The sequence below is a fragment of the Crinia signifera genome, chromosome 4 (assembly GCF_055691185.1).
Source record: "Crinia signifera chromosome 4, ASM5569118v1, whole genome shotgun sequence".
Lineage (NCBI taxonomy): Eukaryota > Metazoa > Chordata > Amphibia > Anura > Myobatrachidae > Crinia > Crinia signifera.
In genome coordinates this window covers 111,395,442-111,418,962 of record NC_139220.1, presented here as the reverse complement: position 1 = coordinate 111,418,962, position 23,521 = coordinate 111,395,442, and the positions used below count along the sequence as shown (strand labels likewise).

At 45.1% G+C, this 23,521-nt stretch overlaps 1 protein-coding gene across 2 annotated transcripts; it reads left to right on the top strand.

The window, feature by feature from the left end:
* Positions 1-1,484: 1,484 nt before the first annotated feature.
* Positions 1,485-21,246, top strand: LOC146072392 (uncharacterized). Of its 2 annotated transcripts, XM_083179648.1 has the most exons (7): positions 1,485-1,639; positions 1,849-1,968; positions 2,942-3,047; positions 15,119-15,220; positions 17,710-17,949; positions 18,784-19,175; positions 20,626-21,246. In XM_083179648.1, the coding sequence occupies exons 1-7, from the start codon at positions 1,586-1,588 to the stop codon at positions 20,773-20,775; spliced, it is 1,164 nt and encodes a 387-aa protein (XP_083035774.1). In that variant the 5' UTR covers positions 1,485-1,585; the 3' UTR covers positions 20,776-21,246. The 2 variants fall into 2 exon arrangements, with proteins under 2 accessions (XP_083035774.1, XP_083035775.1); XM_083179649.1 differs by lacking the exon at positions 17,710-17,949.
* Positions 21,247-23,521: the final 2,275 nt, after the last annotated feature.

Below are 23,521 nucleotides of genomic sequence, written 5' to 3'. Positions count from 1 at the left end.
AATAAATGACAGGGGGCACGTGCCCGGGTCCCCCCCCCCTGAATCCGCCACTGTGCAGTGCTATGCAAAGCCGTCCTTAAAGCCGCTCATCTGCTGGTAATACCAGCAGATGAATGGTTTCCCGGCGATTATGCGGGAGCACGCAGCATCCACCGGGCCATACACACTGGGTGGCTTTGAGCCGAAAGCCGCTCAAACTTGCTGTTTTACAGTATGTTACATCTGCCGCATCTGCAGTACAGCATGGTTTTGTCCATCTGTGAAAAAAATTTGCTGTGCGATCAGGTCTGAATTAGGCTCGTAATCCTTTATTACACACTCAACTGCAGATCCCTGACAAACATGCAGTACTATAGTGTACCAAATGGTTTAATCAGCCAATCATCAAGTGGTGCTACAGATAGGGCAGCCGAGAGGTGTGCCGGGCCCTGGTAAAATTTTGGAGGCGTGGCCTAATCGCGGGAGGTGGTTAAACGCCCCAAAATGTTTAAGGTGGGTGTGCACACACCTGCAGCATGTGCAGTGCTGACAGCAGGCTCAGCATGAGCTGTCGCGCTGTCAGTGAGACACTCATGCTGAGCCGGCTGTCAGCACATGCTGTAGGTGTGTGCTGCTGCTGCATGGGAGGGACGAAGGAGGAAGGTATAGGGGGGTCAGACGAGGGCCCCCGCAGGGCCCCTCCAGCAATCCTGGGCCCAGGTATTTAGTACATTACACCCCCCCCCCCCCCTTCTCGGGTGCCCTGGCTACAGAAACTTCATTGGCTATTTCACACATGTGAGGTGCAGTTTAAAAAAAAAATAACAAGCAGCTGGTGGACAGAAAGTTGTGTTACAGTCTACGGCAGTGGTTCCCAAACTTTTTTTAATCACGGCACCCTGGAGTATCAGAATTATACTAGGCTTAAAGTTTCTGATTTACAAAAAAAATATTAAATTGAGAAAATAATGTTTATATGTCATCCTTAGGTATAATTATATGGGGAGGAACATGATTCACTTCTGTTCTTCCACATGTAGTTTATGATTTGAAGCTAACAGCACTGGTTTTGCCTATTACAATAACAAAAAATATCTGATTTGGTCTTGAGCCACCAAACTGGGGCACCCCTGCAAGGGTTCCGAGGCATCCCAGGGTGCCACGGCACATAGTTTGGGTACCACTGGTCCTCCTTACTGGCTGAAGGCCACATGTGCACGATAGCAATAATGTCAAGAACATGGTTAAGGCTGATTCATCTGGCCATAGCACCAGTGGCGTAACTAAATACATGTGGGCCCCATAGCAAAAGTTTGTAAGGTCCCCTATTTATCACCTAATGCTAAAAAATGTATATAGCACATGATACTTTGACAGGCAATGTGGGCCCCTCTCAGCTCTGGTCCCCATAGCAGCTGCACGCCCTGCAGCTATGGTAGTGACGCCCTTGCATAGCACATTATACATGACAATTTATAATGCAGGCCATTTTATCCAATGTTTTGTCATGATATGTTCTCTTCATTAATTGCATTTCCTTCCTCTCTCTTCTGTAGGGAGTAATCCTGATACGCAGTTGATCTGCGGTTCGCAGACGTCAGCAAAGATGTCCGACAAGGACAATGATTGTCACTTTTATTTTCACTACACCTGCATTAAGGTAACATCCAGAATTAATTTATTTAAATCATTTCAACTACATTAAATTGTACTATAGAGTCAGGGGTGTTGGAATAAATGACAGGGGTCAGTTCTGTCATTTTACTCTGCACTGCCATTTTCTTTTCTTTTGGAGAAATCCTAAAATAATGTTTGTGTGTAGTCCAGTAGCGATGAATAAGTACAATGTCAGTGTTTTCTGTCATACAGGGCGCCAGCTGTCCCTTCCGGAAACGTGAGGCAGCCCTAGGAAATATGACCGATGCCGATCTATGGAAGGAAGGCCGCTGCTTTTGGAGAGAATTTGCATTTTGTGATGAGGCGAGAAATGTAAGTGATCAAGATCAATCAATAAGGTGTAAAATATATATCCTGACACTTTGTATTTCAAGTAAAAAGTGCTTTCTTGGGCTTTATGTTCACTAACGTCAAAGGCATTTTTTACGGTTTCAGTAGGAAAAAAACCAAAAATACTGTAAAGGGAGCGCGGCTTAACCGCCATCGTTAGATGACATGTGCTTAACTAGTTCCAGCTGTTTTTTAACTAAAAATGTATATCATACCCAGAGTCCGTGTTCCTATTGGTTATATTTGGAATGGGCACCCTTGCTAGGCTGGCGGAGGTGATTTTCTGGGTGGTTTCCCTGTACCTGTGTGGCCATGCTGTGGCTCCCTGCCAATGGCTCAACTATTGTAAGCCTTGGGCTCTCTGTTGTGGAGTGAATTGTTCACATTGCCTAGACTTTCACTCCATTAATTTTTTCTTTTTCCCATCCCTCCTTTGAGCCAGGCAGTGTTGTCTTTAACTGTATAATTGACCCTTTGATCTTTTTCATAATGACTGTAAAGGGGTGTACACATGATGCGATTTGATCAGGCGATTTTGACAAGGTATTTAAAATTGCCTAGATTATTACGTGATGCTCCTGGCTACCCAGAATAGTGGGCCAGTCTCCTGCAGCCACCCTGCTGCACTCCAGCTAGATGCCCACTTGTGGGCATACGTCGGGCCGCTAATGTGATGAATTGTGTCATTGTAGCCATGACTCCTGTATAATGTTGGTATTGTATAACAGGGGCCATGGCCAGGATGTTGTAATTATGTAGCCATGCCCCCAGCATGCCCATGTGCCACCCCCTATTGCAGGCCACACTCCCCCACATCCACTCCTGCAGTGCTGACCTGCAGCCAGGATGTTGGCACCTATGCATAAACATATGTCTGAGGCTGATCTCTTCCATATATGGTGGGTACACCACCGGTCCTCACAATATTAAATATTTTATCTCTCCCCTTTCATAGGCTCCAAGCAAGCTTTCTGTGACCCCCATGACAAAATTACCAGAAGCTGTTGATAAGCCACGTCCTAGAAAAGTACCTGGAGCTGATAAAAAGTTGGATGACAGTGGTGAGTACTGTGTGTACAGAGTACACAGATTATAAGTGTGCGGACTGATTGGGTTGGCAGAGACATCTCGGCAAAACTGCAAATTCAAGCGTAAAATTAAAACTGTTCCTAACTGTATGTGAGGCCCTAAATGTGTACATTGGCTATTCTGCCCTGTCGTTGTGTGCTTGTCACACCAGGGTTCTGAGTCGACGAGACTGAGACCTCTGATGGGGACCTGGACCGGTACCTGAACCGGGGAGGTTGGAGAGGACCCTGTCACGCATATGATGCGTGACAGTGCACCCGAAGCCAATGAACAGTCAGTGGTAAAATACAACCGAGTTTTATTAGCAGATGGTTGTAATACACAGGCAGTAAAGTATGCAGATGAAATAGTACAGTCTATGTAGATAGCGATACTTTACAGCTGGATGATGGTGAGGTATCGATGGTGGAACATCGGATCCGGAATATCGGATATGGAGTGAAGACTGTGGGTCCGGAATGACGGACGGAAACTGGAAGTAGGAGATCCGGAATATCGGACTTAGCGATGGTGGAACATCGATGGTGAGCGATGATGGAACATCGGAAGGACCAGAGTCCTGGAGCTAGGCTTGAATGCTGGGCTGTAGAAGCAGGATCGCAGGAGATGGAATGCCTGGAGTACACTGCAGCATAGGAGAAACAACACCAGCAGGAATACACTTGTATGGAGACAAGGACAGCTGAACACACACTGGAGACAACTGAAGCACTAGCAATGATTCTGAGAGCTCCCTGCATACTTATACCCACTGGGTGGCCAGGATTGGCCGGGCAGGTATGACAGGGAGATCAGAACCATCAGGATTGGACAGTGCAAACATGTGACTGGGAAAAACATGGCAGCCCCCATGTCTGCTATGGCGGGAAAGAGTGTTTGTGCACGCCATGCTTGTGGCTGGGAGCAATGGCAACGGACAGACGGATTGCCGTGCACTGGGTACTGTCACTGTGGGTCAGGATAGCGGTGCGCCGCGCAGCCGCGGACTCAGCAGCGCTGAGAGGACTGGAGGATGGCAGCGGTGATGGCGCACGGCAGACAGGACGCCGGCAGGGATGACATCTGAACCGCAAGCTGAGCCTGCAGAGGCACTTAGCCGGTAGGATAGCCTGTCTTAGTACTCGGATCGTGACAGCACCCCCCCCCCCCTTTAAGGGTGGCCCCAGGACACCTTTTAGGCTTGCGGGGAAACTTGGAGTGGAACGCCCGGATGAGTCTGGGAGCATGGACATCTATGGCATTGGTCCATGATCGTTCTTCGGGGCCATAGCCCTTCCAATCGATCAAATATTGCAGACGACCATATCGGATGCGAGAGTCCAAGATTTTACTGACTTCATATTCTGTTCCACGCTGGGTTCAAACCTTAGGTGCCTTGGGGAGCTTGGAATGAAAGCGATTCAGAACCAGCGGCTTGAGCAGCGAAATATGGAATGTAGCTGGCACTTTCAAATAAGGCGGCAACTTGAGCTTGTAGGCCACAGGATTGATGACTCGCTCAACTGGAAATGGACCAATATATCGGGGAGCGAACTTCATAGATGGCACTCTCAATCGAAGATTCTTGGTTGACAACCAGACACGATCTCCTGGACGGAGGGCTGGCACAGCTCTGCGTTTCCTGTCGGCAAATTTTTTGTACCTGCTTGAAGCTTTCAGGAGTGAAGAACGAATGAGCTTCCAGGATTTGATGAATTGCCGGATGGTCGTGTTGACCGCTGGAACAGAGGACACAGGTTGCAGAGTGAAGTCAGGAACTCGAGGATGAAACCCATAGTTGGCAAGGAATGGAGTGACATTTGATGAAGAGTGATACTGGTTATTGTGGCAGAATTCTGCCCACGGAAGAAGTTGAGCCCAGTCATCTTGGGAGGAAGAGACATATGTGCGGAGGAATGCTTCAAGATCCTGATTTACCCTCTCTGTTTGAGGGTGATAGGCAGTAGAAAACTTTAGCTTGATTTGAAGCAAGAAGCACAGGCTTCGCCAGAATTTGGCTACGAATTGGACCCCTCTATCGGAGATGATTTCAAGAGGCAGACCGTGAAGCTTGAATATCTCTTTAATGAAGAGCTGGGACAGCTTGGAAGCTGACGGAAGACCGGTGAGAGGAACAAAGTGAGCAATCTTGGTGAACCGGTCAACAATCACCCAGATGGTAGTGAACTTGTCAGACTCTGGAAGATCAGTTACAAAGTCCATAGATATGTGCGTCCAGGGACGAAGTGGCACTGACAGTGGCATCAATTGCCCAGGAGGAGACTGACGACTGGTCTTGTGCTGGGCACATTTAGCACAAGAGGAGACAAAGTCCTGTACATCCTGTTTGAGGGACGGCCACCAGTAGGACCTGGTGATAAACTCGTAAGTTTTCTGAATGCCTGCATGGCCAGCAAATTTTGAAGAATGCGCCCAACAAAGCAGCTTCTTCCTTAGAGCTGGCTTTACATATCTTTTCCCTGTAGGGGGCGTGAGATTTGTAACTCCCGTTGGGGAGAAGGCCACTGGATCAATAATAAAATGTTGACTCGTGGACTTTGACTCACTATCTTGCTCCCATGAGCGGGAAAGGGCATCAGCTTTTCGATTTTGTGTCCCTGGACAGAATGACAGCTTGAAACGGAACCTGGAAAAGAAAAGTGTCCATCTGGCTTGACGGGGATTTAAACATTGAGCAGACTTGAGATACAGAAGGTTTTTGTGGTCTGTGATAATTGTGATCTCATGGACAGCGCCCTCTAGAAGATATCTCCATTCTTCTAATGCCAATTTGATGGCGAGGAGCTCTTGATCGCCGATGGCATAGTTACACTCTGCAGGCAGGAACTTACGAGAGTAAAACCCACAGGGATGAAGACGTCCATCGGGCGCTTTCTGCGAGAGGACTGCCCAAACGCCCACTGAGGAGGCGTCGACCTCGAGAATAAAGGGCAAGGTGGTGTCAGGTTGTCTTAACACAGGAACTGAAGTGAACCTCTGCTTCAACAGATGGAAGGCTTTGATTGCTTCTGCAAGCCACTTCGCTGGATTGGACTCTTTTCTTGTCAGGGCAGTGATGGGTGCCACAATAGAAGAGAAATTACGGATGAACTTTCTGTAATAATTGGCAAAACCCAGGAAACGTTGAATACCTTTCAGCGAAGAGGGAATTGGCCAATCTTGAATGGCCTGCAGTTTTCCTGGGTCCATTTGTAGACCAGAACCAGAGACAATGTACCCTAGGAAGGGTATAGACTTCACCTCGAAGACACACTTCTCCAGTTTGCAGTAGAGATGATTAGCTCACAGCCGGGACAGGACCTCTTTGACCCAATAACGATGTTCTTCGATGTTATTGGCGTAAATTAAAATGTCATCGAGATATACGACTACATGTCGATACAGAATGTCCCGAAAAATCTCGTTGACATAGTGCTGGAACACGGCTGGGGCATTGCTGAGCCCGAAGGGCATGACGAGGTACTCATAGTGGCCGTCTCTGGTGTTTAACGCCGTCTTCCACTCGTCGCCCTCTCGTATGCGGATGAGATTGTATGCGCCCCTCAGGTCGAGTTTCGTGAAGATGGTTGCACCGCTGACACGGTCAAACAGCTCGGTAATGAGGGGCAACGGATATCTGTTCTTTACAGTGATGTCATTGGGGCCGCGATAATCAATGCAGGGACGTAGGCCTCCATCCTTCTTCTTCACGAAGAAGAATCCTGCGCCAGCAGGAGAAGTTGAAGGACGGATGAATCCCTTTGCCAGATTTTCCTTGATGTAATCGGTCATGGCCTGAGTCTCTGGAAGAGAGAGGGGATAGGTTCTACCTCTCGGTGGTTCTTTGCCTGGGATAAGGTCGATAGGGCAATCCCACGGTCTGTGAGGAGGTAGAATATCAGCGCCAGACTTGCTGAATACATCTGAGTACTCTCTGTAGGGAAGAGGCGGAAGGTCTGCTGCATCGGCTGAGGAATGACGAGCTGGGAGTACCTTTTGGAGACAGGTACCGGAGCAGGAAGGATCCCAGGAAAGGATTTCGGATGTCTTCCAATCAAGGCGAGGATTATGAAGACGGAGCCAGGGTAAACCCAGAACCAGAGCATGAGTGGCTCGGGGTAGTACCAGAAAGGACAAGAGTTCAGTGTGCAGGACTCCCACTCTAACTGCAAGTGGTAAAGTTCTGCGGAGACTGTCGCATCAGGAATCCTACTGCCATCCACAGCAGTAAGGAAGACAGTCTTGGAAAGACTTTCAGTGGGCAACCCCCACTTGCGGACCAGTTCAGCAGTTACGAAGTTGCCAGCGGCACCGGAATCAAGAAGTGCGGAGACAGTCTTGAAATGCTGACCAACTTGTAGGGAAACTGGAAGTACACAATCAGTTGCTGATGGAGAGGACTTAATTACTCCTAGCCTACCCTCTCCTTGAGGGGCTAGGAGGAGGAGTTTTCCTGACGCTTTGGGCATGCAGAAATTTGATGTGCTGGGTCGGCACAATACAGACAGAGCTGTGCCAATCGACGACGTCGACGTTCTCCTGGAGACAAATGGAAGCGATTTATCTCCTTTGGTTCTTCTTTGGAATGAGCCACTGGAGTAGCAGGTAAAGAAGGCGGAGGAGTTGGCACTTTAACTGGAGCACTCCTGTTACGTTCTACAGCCCTTTCACGGAAGCGTAGGTCCACTTTAATGCATAACGATATAAGGTCATCTAGACCAGATGGTAAGTCTCTGGTAGCGAGTTCATCCTTAATACGGTCGGATAGACCATGCCAGAAAGCTGCATATAAGGCCCCATCACACCAGGAGAGTTCAGACGCCAGAATCTGGAATTGGACCAGATATTGCCCGACGGAGCGGGATCCCTGTCTGAGACGGAGGAGTTCAGTGGAGGCAGATGCTGATCGCCCAGGCTCATCAAAGATGTGCCGGAATGTTGACACAAAGTCCTTGTAGTTAGACAAGATGGCATCAGATCTTTCCCATAATGGTGACGCCCATTCTAACGCTGCTCCACACAGGAGGGAGATGATGTAGGTGATCTTGACCCTTTCAGTAGGGAAGTTACTGGGTTGCAGCTCAAAGTGAATCTCACACTGATTGAGAAAACCTCTGCAGGTCTTGGGGTTCCCATCATACTTAGTGGGGACAGACAGATGAAGGCGAGGTGCAGCAGCCAACACAGGAGGATGAACTGGACTTGGAAGTTCACTGACAGGCTCAGGGTCACTGAGAGTGGTCTGTAGTTTATCCAGCCGGGAAGACAGATCTTGGAGACAATGAATCACTTGGCTCTGCGCAGCTTCTTGCTGATCCAAGCGAACAGCCAGTTGCTGTACAGGGCTGGATGATGATGCTTGGCTTGCGGCTGGATCCATTAGGCTAGTGCTTACTGTCACACCAGGGGTCTGAGTCGACGAGACTGAGACCTCTGGTGGGGACCTGGACCGGTACCTGAACCGGGGAGGTTGGAGAGGACCCTTACGCATATGATGCGTGACAGTGCACCCGAAGCCAATGAACAGTCAGTGGTAAAATACAACCGAGTTTTATTAGCAGATGGTTGTAATACACAGGCAGTAAAGTATGCAGATGAAATAGTACAGTCTATGTAGATAGCAATACTTTACAGCTGGAAGATGGTACGGTATCGATGGTGGAACATCGGATCCGGAATATCGGATATGGAGTGAAGACTGTGGGTCCGGAATGACGGACGGAAACTGGAAGTAGGAGATCCGGAATATCGGACTTAGCGATGGTGGAACATCGATGGTGAGCGATGATGGAACATCGGAAGGACCAGAGTCCTGGAGCTAGGCTTGAATGCTGGGCTGTAGAAGCAGGATCGCAGGAGATGGAATACCTGGAACTTCACAGGAGATGGAATGCCTGGAGTACACTGCAGCATAGGAGAAACAACACCAGCAGGAATACACTTGTATGGAGACAAGGACAGCTGAACACACACTGGAGACAACTGAAGCACTAGCAATGATTCTGAGAGCTCCCTGCATACTTATACCCACTGGGTGGCCAGGATTGGCCGGGCAGGTATGACAGGGAGATCAAAACCATCAGGATTGGACAGTGCAAACATGTGACTGGGATAAACATGGCAGCCCCCATGTCTGCTATGGCGGGAAAGAGTGTTTGTGCACGCCATGCTTGTGGCTGGGAGCAATGGCGGCGGACAGACGGATTGCCGTGCACTGGGTACTGTCACCAGGGCTGCCAAGAGAAATCCTGGGCCCCGGTACATGAACTTCCAGGGGCCCCCATGGGGGGGGGGGTTTGTGACCACGGCATGTTCCTGCCTCCCAGCAGCTGGGTTCTAAGATATATATATATATATATCTATATATAGATAGATATATAGATATATATATATATATCTTAAGGGGATGCGGCAGCACTCAGAATGAAGGCAGCAGGCAGTTTTGTCCACCAACAGTTTCAAAGCCACAAGGCTCCTTTATCAAGGTGCTTTAGAGAACACATATATATATATATATATATATATATATATATATATATATATATATATATATATATATATCTTTACTGCTGTCTTTGGATGAAAATATTTTATATTTGTATATACATACAGATCCTTCTTACTATACAAAAGGCCTTTGCCTTTGTTTTATATCATATACTGGTGTACTCCAGAAGTCTGTACAGGTAATCCAATGAAGGAGGCAGACAAGGAATTATGCAGAAATTACTGTATTAGTGCCTAGCGCCTTTCAGGGTCTCTCTTGTCCTCAGGGCGATACAGCATAAATATACACACAAAAAGATATTCACCTATAAATACCCCCACTGTAGTCCCATCTCTCCATCCCCGCCGGGCTCCCGGGTCCGACCTACCGGAACTGCTTTGCACCGTACTTCCAATAGGAAGTAAGGACACACTCACGTGCATTCCACTGATCCCCCTCCGCGTTCCACAGGCCGGCAGAAACCAAGCTACATCATAAAAGCGGATCCACGGCACTCATTCACTGGGGTCTAAAATCGCCTCTTCTGTTACAGCTGGGTGCCGTGGATCCGCCTGTCATGAGCTGGGTACTGCCAGCCAGTGGAACGTGGAGAGGGAGCAGTGAAATGAATGCGAGTGTGCCCTGACTTCCTACTGTGCGTGATACGGGAAGTAGGGTGCCAAGTACTTTTAGTAGGATGGACCCGGGCGCCCAGCGGAGACCACAGTGGGGGTATTTATATGGGAAAGTGAATGTCTTTTTGAGTGTATACAGTATTTATGCTGTATCGCCCTGAGGACGGGGGAGACCCTGCAAGTGCTAGGTGCTAATACAGTCATTTCTGCATAATTCCTTGTGTGCTTCCTTCATTGGATTATCAATATATATCTATATATAGATATATATCTATATATACTGTGTGTATATATAGATATATATCTATATAGATATATATATAGATATATATCTATATAGATATATATCTATATATATATCTATATATATATATTGATGATCCAATGATGGAGATGGAGAGGGAGAGGGAGAGGGAGAGGGAGAGGGAGAGGGAGGGAGGGAGGGAGGGAGGGAGGGAGGGAGAGAGAGAGAGAGAGAGAGAGAGAGAGAGAGAGAGAGAGAGAGAGAGATGGTTTGGCACAATTTGTGCATCACTGCTGCTGCCTTCACGGTATAGCACACCGACAGTCAGGATTCCAACAGTCATTAGCCTGGCATCAGAATCCCAACTGCTGGGACTCAGACAGCGGGGCGAGCACAATGAAGCCCCTTGCGGGCTCGCTGCGGGCACAGTGGCTCGCTACACTCGCCACCTATTTTATTCTCTCTCTGGCCCTTATTCTGATCGGTGCGGATATTCCCGCATTCTTACGGAGCGGTCCGCACTCTACGGTGTTTTGCCGCATGCGGCCATCGTCCGTAGAAACGCCCACGTGTCCTCCGCATTCGGACGGACTCACTCTTTAAGAACAGGGCGTGTTTACGGACGACATACAAACCATGCGTGTGCGGGAGAAACACTCAGATTCGGCACGGTATTACAGAGTATTACAGAGTATGCTCGGGAATACCGCATCCGAACGGGAGCCAAGCGGTGCTACCGCACGTAAGCGGAGTATTTACGCCAAACAACCCACTATTAAGTATCTTCTGCAAGACATCACATGACCCACTTATTCAATTACCTATCCTTTGGTCATTGCATCACAGTGGCATTGACTGTGACATGTATAGAAATAAATTTTTTTACTTTACCCAAAAATGTGTGGTTTCATGAGTACATGTCGAATACACATGTGTATTGCTAGTATTAATATTCTGTCATGTCCATTGTTAGCAGTTTTAAAGTGTCTGACAAGTACAGGATATGTGGGTGTTTAGGAAGGGTTCCTTGAAGCAGCAATGGTTTCAATTAAAGCACTGACAAGCGGCCTATTAGTGAGTAATGAGTAAAGGAGTAGATTCTATTGGGTTCAGGTGTTAATGCTTGTAGTCATTAGGCGTACGTTCGCCTACCGCATGAACGAGTGGTGTCCGCAAAGCAATAGTACACTTGTGGACACCGCACATTTCTTCCCCTTTTGATCGCGTGCATTCGGAGTGCTATCCGAATGTACGCCCCCCAACATAAGTGTACTCCCCCGTGTCCGCCCATGTTTCCGCCCCGTTTTGCCCACTTTGAAACTACGCCCATGTGACATTCCGCATGACGCCCATAATACGCCCATATTTCCCGACTGATTGCGGGGAACAGTTTTGTACGGGATTTGGCCGAACTGGTACGGAGTCAAGGCGTGGCACATGCGCGTTGCGTTCTCCACGCATGCGCAGACGCCGAAAAGACGCGATCCGTAAGAATGCGGTAAAGTCCGCGTCAATCAGAATAAGGGCCTCTATGAGGTCATGGACCCCCACAAAGGAGAATAGCCGCTGCCCGTCTGTTGGGGTTTTAACAGTGGGAATTCTGATGTTGGAGTAATGTCTGCTGAAAAACCGTATGTCGGTCAGTCATCCGGCACACCCTTCACTGGAGTATTAAAGAAATGGTGCAGCTTGTGCGGTGTGGGCCCCCCTGGACCACACACACTGAACTCATTATAAATACAGAACTGCCTAACCGTCGCCCCAATACCTAACCCTCCTCTCCTGAAGCCTTAAGTTGCCCATACACTAACTGCGATGTATTACAGCAGTGTATAACCAATCTGACCACCCTGAGCCACCCAAGACCTTCCCACGCAGCTGAATCGCATGGGATACATTGCATGCAGTCCTTTCACAACGTACCACATGCGACCCTGCTCCCTGCTGCTAGGAGGAGGCCGTGTTGGAGGTCGGATGGGTTCAGACCTGATGCGCACAGGACCGTGCATCAGACTCAAGGGAGACACAATACACATCCTATTTGGGCTGATTTCTCAGCCCAATCCATCGGAATTGGGTGAAATCCGCCCAAATTGGACAAGTGTATGGGCACCTTTACACTAACCCTGAACTGCCAAAGCCTAATCCTCCAATCCATGCAGAATATCAACATTTCACATGGCGATGATCTGCAGAGGACTGTCGACATTTCAAAACAAGTTGACATCATAACTGACGACATGGTGGAGTCAACATGGTAACTGTCAACATTATAAGTTAACTGCACCCCAGCTATGTGTATAGTTATTACCAATACTAAATGACTTTCAAGCTTTTTGCAAGTATACTTTACTGTGATTAGTAAGATATAGTCAGGCTCACAGTCCAAACAGTAGGAATAAGAAATACAGTAGAAATATGAGTTGTTCTGAGATGGATAGCGATTCCCACTAATATGTAGAATGAATGAGAATTAAGACAGACAGGGCAGAAAAAAAAATGCACTTACAGGGCAGGACTCGACTTAGACAGATTCAGGAGCTCCTCCAGCTCCAGCCTCCCCTGTCACATGCCGCGCTTTGTGCACCTGACCTTCCGACCTTCCCCTCTCACATGTTGTGAAAGCAGCTAGTGCAGTCTGCAGTGCAGACACACGGAGACGGAGTTTCTCTGCAGACGCTCCGCACTCAGCATTGGATGGGGCCTCTGTCACTGTCTGCAGCACTGACTCCACACACAGTTAATGAAAGTGACACAGCCTGCCGCTGCTGACCCGCTCTCACCGGCCAGCCGCAACCCCTCTCCCCCCCCCCCCCCGCGCGGGTGCTCCAGCCCACGCTGCTACAGCGCTGCTATAAAAAAAATGTAAGTGTGACTGTCGCCTGGCCCGGGCCCCCCTGACAGGCCTGGGCCCAGGTAAAATGTACCCGCCCCCCCTGCCTCTCGGCGGCCCTGACTGTCACTGTGGGTCAGGATAGCGGTGCGCCGCGCAGCCGCGGACTCAGCAGCGCTGAGAGGACTGGAGGATGGCAGCGGTGATGGCGCACGGCAGACAGGACGCCGGCAGGGATGACATCTGAACCGCAAGCTGAGCCTGCGGAGGCACTTAGCCGGTAGGATAGCCTGTCTTAGTACTCGGAGCGTGACAGTGCTTACCTCTTCTCCTCAATTTCTCATATTAAATAACAGTCTTCCAATAAGAGAGAGGAGAAGAAAACCTCCAAACAGTCACATCTTTCACCAAGTGGTCACCAGGGTGGCCATGTTATATCTACCCAAATATCTGTCACCCCCACAAAAGGTGTCCTGGGTAATTGATGGTGTTACTGCTGCCTTATGTATGATGTACTTACATTTTCTGTGTGGGGAGCAAGGTGATGGGCTAGTGTTTGTATCCATTGTTCTGACTAAGGAAAACAGTATCCTAAAGTAGCCAGTAGACCAGCACAGTAATGGGTAACTGCATATTGTGTAGACAGAACAAATACAGCATTATTTATTATTTATTACTAGTTTCTTATATAGCGCACACATATTCCGCAGCGCATTACAGAGAATATTTGAACATTCACATCAGTCCCTGCCCCAGTGGAGCTTACAATCTATATTGTCTACTACATGGACACACAGACATTCTAGGGTTCATTTTTGGGGAGCCAATTAGCCTACCAGTATATTTTTGGATTGTGGGAGGAAACTGGAGTTAACGGCAGAAACCCACGCAAGTACAAGGAGAATATACAGTTAGGGCCATGGTGGGAATCGAGCCCATGACCTCAGTGCTGTGAGGCCATAATGCTCACCATTACGCCATCCGTACTGCCCCACACCCTCCGTAGTGCCCCATTATAGAAATTAGGTTAAATAAGGACCATTGTGGGAGGGGGAGAATACATGATGGGTGAGATTTAATAGGATGAGAGATTCAGAAAGTGAGAGATTTGGTAATAAATCTTCAGGTTTTTTTAAAGCAGCAATCATGTATACTGCAAAACCATTTTGATTTTGCAGTGTAAATGATTGCCGCTTTAAAAAAACCTGGAGATTTCTTACTAAATCTCTCACTTTCTGAATCTCTCATCCTATTAAATCTCACCCATAGTTTTAAATAAAAATAGCCTGTAAAAGGCTATATCTTACTGAAAGCTCCTTTCTCTGTGTAACACGGTATATTCAGGGCGCTCTATGAGATATTTAGGGGGAAATTTACTAAGAATACGAATACGATATATCGTATTCTTAATACGAATGAATACGAATGCATACGGCTGTTTCAGCCATATGCAAATTTGTGTTCCAAAGGGTAATTTACAAAGCAGTCAATTACGACTGCTTTTTAAACCCCGATGTCGTATTCATTCATATTAGCGGCCAAATATACGGCTGCTAATACGAATTCCTATAGGCAGGCTGCATGGATCAGTCAGATCTGTGCAGGCTGCAATATGTAAAAAAAAATAGAAAAATAAATAAATACATTTTTAAAAACGACGTGATTGGCCGCATCAATATGAATAATCATATTTTTTGGCATAGTAAATGCCAAACATCCGAATACGCCAAAACTATTTGTATTTTACTATGAAAATACAATTTTTTTTAATGAATTTAGCTTAGTAAATTTCCACTTTAGAGTTTGGTCTATAATAGTTGAATACAAAAGCGCTTAATATTTCATGGACACCTGTCTTCCTGCAGAGAGAGCGGATAGGCTGATTGCTGAAGTACTGGCCTGGGATGAAATCCGCCGGGAAAATGCCAAAAAGAACAAAACTCTGGATGACAACAAGCAGCAACAAGGTAACAAAGAAGTGTTTATTTGTAATATTAGATGTGATGCAATTAAACGACTTGTCCCAAGTGATACTGTTCACATCAATGTGGGACCAAAAACAACAACTTTGAATCTTAAAAAAGATAAAAGTCGGTTCACAGTCTCTAGATCATGTGCAAGTAAATACCATTGAAAAAATTAAGAAGAATAAATCTCTCCTGCATAAACAAGCCGCCCAATTACAGTGTGATGAGGCTTTATCTGCACTATATACTAGATACAGGTGCAGTTCCAGAGGACTGGAGAAGAGCAAACGTAGTTCCACTGCACAAAAGCAGAAGCAAAGAAGAAGCAAGTAACTACAGACCAGTGAGCCTTACATCAGTAGTAGGGAAATTAATGGAAACACTATTAAAGAAAGAATAGTGGAATATCTAAAATTAAACAACTTACAGGATCCAAAACAGCATTGGTTTTACTGCAGGAAGATCATGCCAAACAAGTCTCATTTACTTTTTTGACTCCGTGACCAAAATACTAGATGAAGGGGGGGCTGTAGATGTGGCATATCTAGACTTTAGTAAGGCATTTGACACTGTCCCACATTGCAGACTGCTAAACTTAAAAGTGTGGGATTGGATTATAAAACAATTAAATGGATAAGAACGTGGTTGCAGGATTGGAAATAGACAGTTGTAGTAAATGGAGTGCATTCTATGGAGGGACATGTTACCAGTGGAGTGCCCCAGGGATCTGTACTTGGACCAGTGCTCTTTAATATTTTTGTTAGTGACATTGCAAATGGTATTGAAGGGAAAGTATGCCTTTTTGCAGATGACACAAAGATATGCAGTAGACACACCAGGAGGGGTAAATCAAATGACTGATGATCTAAGTAAACTTGAGAATTGGTCAAGAGCATGGCAACTACAATTTAATGCTAAAAAATGCAAAATTATGCACCTGGGACTCAAAAACCCAAAGGCTCAATATAGTACCAAGGGTACTATAATGGAAACTATTGAGGAGGAAAGGGATCTAGGAGTCACTATTTTAAGTGACTTAAAGGCAGGAAAGCAATGTAGCAAAGCAATAAGGAAGAAGGGTCAGATGCTTGGTTGCATAGGGAGAGGAATCAGTAGCAGAAAAAAAAGTAATAATGCCCCTTTATAGGTCATTGGTACGACCTCATCTGGAATACTGTGTCCAGTTCTGGAGACCATATCTTCAGAAGGATATAAATACATTAGAGAGTGTACAAAGAAGGGCCACTAAAATGGTGCATGGCCTACATTACAAAACTTACCTGGAAAGACTAGAAGACCTTTACATGTTTAGTTTGGAGCAGAGAAGGGAAAGGTGGAACATGTTAGAAATCTTCAAATATATCAAGGGTTTTAACATAGTACAGGAGGGAATTTTCTTCAAAGGAAAAGAAGTAATAGAACACGAGGACATGCACTGAAACTGGAGGGAAGTAGGTTCAGGGGAAATGTTAGAAAGAATTACTTCACAGAAAGGGTAGTGGATAAGTGGAATTGCCTCCCATCAGAGGTGCTGTGTACACACTTGTACAATCTGCATGAGATCCAGATGAGATTTTGACTATATAGTCAAAATCTCATCTGGATCTCATGCAGATTGTATGGGTTTTATCCCTTGCGATCCAGATGCGTACTTGATGCGCGCTCCCGTATCGCAGCCAGAAAGTCTTGGCTGCATAGACTATATAGTGCAGATCTGCACTATATAGTCTAAATTGTATGCAGATAGTCTAAATTGTATATATTGTATGCAGATAGTCTATTAATTGTACAAGTGTGTACACACAGTAGAACAATTTAAACATGCTTGGGATAGGCATACAAAGAAATAAGGATTAAAAAGAGTTGAGATTACCTGAACGGTAAAAAAAGGGGCAGACTAGATGGGCCAAATGGTTCTTATCTGCCGTCAAATTCTATGTTTCTATGTTTCTATGCTGCATCTCCCACAAAGATAATGTGGCTTTGTAAGTTATCAGGTAACACACAGAGTCTATCTGCTGGCACACACCTATCTGCAGAGCGTGGAACCCCCGGTCAGGAGATTCCACGCTCTGCAGATATCTGCTCCATGGGAGCTTTCTGTCCTCCCTGAGCTAACCTGAGGACACCTGCATTACGATTTGACAGGTGTTCTGCCCCAGTCAATCTCCCCAGGCAGGTGAGGCGCTCCCCAGCGCTCTGCATCCCAGGCGGACAGAAGAATGGGTGGCCGCTGATTGGCTGAGGGAGCTCTCTCTAGTGTATGGGGCCTTACCAATGCTGGATTTCTCACACTTATAATTGGGGTAGGTCTTATTATCGGGAAACACGGTACATAGTACAAATGGGAGAGATATTGGATGTGGACATAGACCCAACTATAACATAGTGTTTCTTCATTTCTCAGTTTGGAATTTTTACTTTACAGAAGATTGATGTGTTGGGCTTATTTTCTGTATAAGAGAACTGACCGGTATTCTTGGTTACAGATAAAGCACAAGTGAAGGCAATTCATGCCAGAAAGTGCGAAGTCACCATTGCTGCAGGAGTGATACCACGGAGCTGTGATATGGGTAACGCACCTCTAAAAGCCACCAGGAAGCGCAAATATTCTGCAGTCACCACCATGGGAGATAAAGCAGACGCACCCCCCTGCAAAGTTGCCAGAAAGTGTGACGAGTCCGCAGTCCCCATTGCTGCAGGAGTGACACCACAAAGCTCTGATTTGTGTAGGTTATTTTTTTTCTGTGCAGGGTAAATACTGGCTGCTTTTGCATGTAGCCCACAAATGTTAGATAGCTTTATTTTTAGTCTGCAATTTACAGTAGATTTCAATTGGAACCCATCCCACCCAATTATATTTGTTTCTGCATGTTACATCTGCCCCACCTGCATGCAATATTGGCCCTACATGCCCCAGTTTAATAGCATGGATATACCACTGCCATTTATCACCCAGTACCCAGCTAGGTGACCTCATCTTTGCATCATTTCAGTTCACCCAGCGTTTTATGCTAATGCAGCCATGACGGACAGATGGCGGCGGGCAGCTGACCTCACCGGATGTCAGCTACATGCCCACTTCCCCCTGAATGTGCATGTACATGTAAGGTTGCTCAGAGCAACCTTACATATGCGTGCACCTTCCACATCTTTCGAAGGTCAGCAACCATTGAAAGATGTGGTAGGTTCCCCCTGGCCTGTGAATGGATAGTACTGTGAAACATCCATTTGCATGCCCTGTGTGCGAATCGCACTTGCGAATGGGTGGCACCAGCCAACCATTCACAAGGCAGGGTTTGGTAGACTTGCAAGGCTTGTAATTCATAACCTTGCGAATCAACCAGAATAACCCCCTTAGTGTAACCTCCTGTCTAAGAATTCTGGGTAGATACATGCAAATCATTATGTTCAGATACAGTATAGATATAGATACAAATGGGAGGGATATTGGATGTGGACATGTTCCCAACTATACCATAGTGTTTCTTCATTTCTCAGTTTGGAATTTTTACTTTATTTTATTTTCTGTGTAAGAGAACTGACGGTATTCTTGGTTACAGACAACGCACAAGTGAAGGCAATTCATGATGCTGGAAAGTGCGAACAGTCAGACTCCACCATTGCTGCAGTGACACCTCGGAGCTGTGATTTAAGTAACACACAAATGAAGGCAATAAGCACACCTCTAAAAGCCACCAAGAAGCGCAAACATTGTGAAGTCGCCACCATGAGAGATAAAGCACAAGTGCAGGACATAGGATCAACCCCCTGCAAAGTATCCAGAAAGTGCGTTGAGTCAGAACTCACCATTGCTGCGGGAGTTACACATGTAAGCTCTGATTTGGCAATGAAGGCAATAAATGCTGGAAAGTGTGAACAGTCAGAAGTCCCCATCGCTGCAGGAGTGAGCTCTGCTATTACCTTGGCTGGGAGGAAGAGGAAGCCCCCTGCTGTAAGTAAAACTCATGCACCTATTTTCATTTAATAATGTATTAGAAAAACATATGAATCTCACCTAGAGGCGCAATCCCAAGAAATGTTATTTACTGTACATAAGCCTTGTGCGCTTTTTGTTCTTAAGAGAGTGTTGGCACTGGCAGAACTCTGGGAGGCAATGGAGTCATCTGCCGCCGGGCTCCTGCTCTCAAGGGGGCACCTCTCCTCCCCTGCAAATTGAAATCCATTAATTGAAAGCCATTGAAATAGCATATGTGGCTGAGTTCTGAAATATATATGTGTTCTTTCTCTCTCCATATATAGAACTATATATTTCATGAGACATATATGTGTGTTTACAGTATATGTGTGTGTGTGTGTGTGTGTGTGTGTGTGTGTGTGTGTATATATATATATATATATATATATATATATATATATATATATATATATTCTTAGGAGGTCCCGGCACTCACTATAAGTTGTACAGACACAGGTCCCGGTGCCTTCCGCTGACCGGCTTGTCCACAAACCCCGCCTGTCCAATATGCATGGTATTCGGCAGCACTCAGTAAAATAAATAAGACAGAACGCCAGATGACACCAACGTTTCAATGCTTTGTGGCATTTTCATCAGGGCAGCCCTGACGAAAATGCCATAAAGCATTGAAACGTTGGCGTCATCTGGCGTTCTGTCTTATTTATTTTACTGACTGCCGCCGAATACCGTATATATATATATATATATATATATATATATGTGTATGTGTGTGTGGATGTGTTGGGGGCACCAATATATATCTTGCCTCCGGGCAACTGGGATGAACTTACGCCACGGAATGTTGGGCTTTGGGCCTTACATTCAGAACTGGTGTCCTGGTGCCGGAGGGCTTCCTTGCTTCACATTCTCCATCTTGCAACTGCTCCTGAGGCAGGTGAGCTGTGACATGAGAATAAAGCCACCTGGTAGTGAGGACAGGGCCTCTATTGTGGAAAGTACAGTATCACTGCTTCATTAGCATTATGCAACTGGACAGAATAGCATCATAAATCACACATTCAGCATGTCATGGACTCAGATGATCTTTAGAACAATGTAGTCTGTATGTTTTCTAACAATCATGGACCTCACTGAGAAACAAGGTCATGTTCCTAGAACATTGGTTGTTTCACACCTTTGCTGAGTGTGGGTAACATGTACAGGGTATTATGATGAAAATGTCATTTGCTGTGCTGAAATCAATAATTAAGTACACCCAAGTAAGCAAACTTCTTAAAAGTACTGTATATACTAATATACATATATATATGTATATATATATATATATATATATATATATATATATAATATATATATATATATATATATATTAGATTTCTTGTCTGACACATGTCACTGAAAAAATGTCTCATTCTGAAACTACTGGGCCTTTGTAAAATGCTTTTATGTTTTGTCACTTCCACAGATTCCATTAAATGAACAACCCCCAATGAAGCGCAAAATATCTGAGGCTGCATCAAAACAGGCGCCATTACCATCTACATCTACATATAATAATGACATCGATATGGAGGAAACCTCTGATGAAGATGATTTCCTCATGGACCTCAGCTAAGCTTCTAAGAAAAAGCCTACAATATATTAACATCATGGGGACAATTAGTATACATTTGTGACTGGGGATCAAGCCAGGTCTTGCAGAAAACATCATTTTATCATCCCCCAGCACATTTAAAGACATGACCTTGGCATAACTGTGAATAAATATTTAGCAGTTGTTACCCAACCTGTGGTGAATTATCATCATTCTCCTTCTCCAGATGTGAACTATTTTTACAGATCTCCTTAATTACACTTACTGACCTTTTACTGGTTTATTCAATTAATGTTTTACTTACATAATTTTATAGATTGACTATTTCAAATGATACTGCTCTTGGGATAAGGTGTTTTTTCTACTCTCTTTTTGTGGGAGGCATAAGGAGCTAGCCCCCACTATGTTATTGGTGTCCATCAGGGAGAAACCTGGAGAACACACAGCATTCTGGATCCCTTTCACACTATAAAGATGTGTTCTCTAATTATGCTCATTGCCTGTTTGTGGTACACAACATTTTATAGGTCCAACTCACAGTATCTCTATCTATGTCGACAATTCACACGGGTAGAAATATTCGGTACTTGTTTCCTAGCACGGCGCCACCGATGTAGATTGTATGACATGGGGTGTGTAAAATCGGGGTGTGTAAGATCGGTCGCATCGCATGCGACCGATTTGACCCGATTTTTAATTGTACAGCCACCCTGATGGCTGATTCCTATGTGAAATGCCCCCCCAGACCCGATTTTTCATTGCATACCCACCCTGATGGGTAAATACTATGTCAAATGCCCCCCCATTGTTAACGCCACGCCACGATCAACGCCAACCCGAAGCGTGGCGAGCGCAGCGAGCCCGGGAGCGGCGGAGGTACGCGTCCTCCGACCTTTTCATAACCCCACTATTCACGTCGGCGTGGAGCTGATATTATATAGTGTAATTATATAGTGTAAACCCACGCTTCGGGTTCACGTTGATAGTGGGGATGGCGTGGGGGTGCATTTAAGATTGTAAGTACCCATTAGGGTGCCTTTACAATAAAAAATCGCATTACATCGCATGCGGCTATATGGCATGCGATGCGATGGCATAAGATGCCATAAGATGGAAATCTTGGGCGCAGTGCTAGGAAACAAGTACCCACATTAGGCATGGAGTTAATTATCCCAAATATATTATATTATTATAACTTTTATATTGCAAAATAATAAAAATATTTAATGCAAAAAATCACATAATGTTAAACATTGTGTACTGGTGCAAAACTATTCACATGTTTTAGTACTAAATAACATACAAGAATGGAGTGAGTATGATGTGGAAGATGGTTTACGTAAGAGAAGAAAAAGCAGATCAGGGAAGAGGGCCCTGCTCATGAGAGCTTACATTATCCCCAATCCCATGTGTTTCCGTACGATCTCAGCTCCATTTTATGTTGGAAAAAAAAATGGCAGCTAATTGGATACCATATTAATGACCATTGGTCACTAAGGGGGAAATTTACTAAGGTTTCTTTGTAAAAAATAGGTGTATTCGTATCTAGAAATACACCTTTTTTTTACAATTTCTCATTTTTGGTATTTACTATCACAAAAATATGTCTATTCGTATTCATGGCACATTCTTATTTGTATTTACAAATACGAATGTATACGCCATTGACAGAATACAAATAGGAATCACCATTCAATAGAATGGTGATTCCAAATTTTACTAAGCGGACAAATTTAATTACCAGCAATTATTGGAATATGGCCGCTAATTGCCGGTAAAATACGCCAGGAGAATAAACGTAATTTTCCTGGTGTATTTGGCAGAAGCCTGCACAAATCAATCAGATCCCTGCAGGCTTCAGTGTAAAAAAAGAGAAAAATAAATAATAATAAAAAAACGGCGTGGGGTCTCCCCAACCACAGCCATAACCAGCTGCAGGTTCACAGAGCCGGTCCTGGTTTATAAAAAAACAGAAAACAAGGCAAATACGGGTTCCCTGTATTTTTTTAAATCAGCACCAGGCCCAAGAGCCGGTCCTGGTTCCCAAAATATGGGGGACAAATTAAGTAGGTGAAAAAGTAATTTGAGCATCGGCCATATTCAGAAATCACAGCACCAACAAAGATAAGCTGACGTCAGGGAAGCTTGGAAAGTTCCTTTGTTTAATGAGCTCAGTATCTCATATTTATACTTTAACATAATGTTGCTCTCCTCCCAGCAAGGAGGAGATATTAAAGAAAGCATACATATTCATATTCAACACACCCCAAAGGTGGGGTTACAATTAAAACTTTGGTTCAACGTGCAAAAGCATAGTATCTCTGACGATAACATAGGCGTTTACTTCTAATGATGGGAGTATTTCTAAGTCACTTCACAAAGGCATATGGATTTCATCAAAACTCTTCTCATTAAAATGGAATTGCATGTTTTTCTCTTTCTTATCTTACTTTAAGAATGTAGTCTTCTCCTACATCTCACAGCTGGTTCATATCCATTTTAATTGGGATTCTAGTAGAACCAAGGACAAGCTGACTATATGTAAAGATTAACTATTTCAGCTTCTTGAACATGCATTTGCTATAACTCTAATAACACATAATACATCTTACTAAAAGGAATATTCAGCTTATATAGACAATATAGTGTTTAGTAAGTTTCACTCTATCAGTTACTCCCTCCTTTTTATAATAATTAAACATTACAATTGAGTTAATATTGTTTACATACAGTAGTAAACAAAAACACACACAAAAAAAAAAAAATT

What these genes read in the sequence shown, in the direction of transcription:
- LOC146072392 (XM_083179648.1), top strand. Translation starts at nt 1,586, where the DNA reads ATGTCCGACAAGGACAATGATTGTCACTTTTATTTTCACTACACCTGC. An exon ending in TGACAACAAGCAGCAACAAG is followed by an intron (nt 15,221 to 17,709) that starts GTAACAAAGAAG and finishes TCTTGGTTACAG; the next exon opens with ATAAAGCACAAGTGAAGGCA. An exon ending in GGAAGAGGAAGCCCCCTGCT is followed by an intron (nt 19,176 to 20,625) that starts GTAAGTAAAACT and finishes TCACTTCCACAG; the next exon opens with ATTCCATTAAATGAACAACC.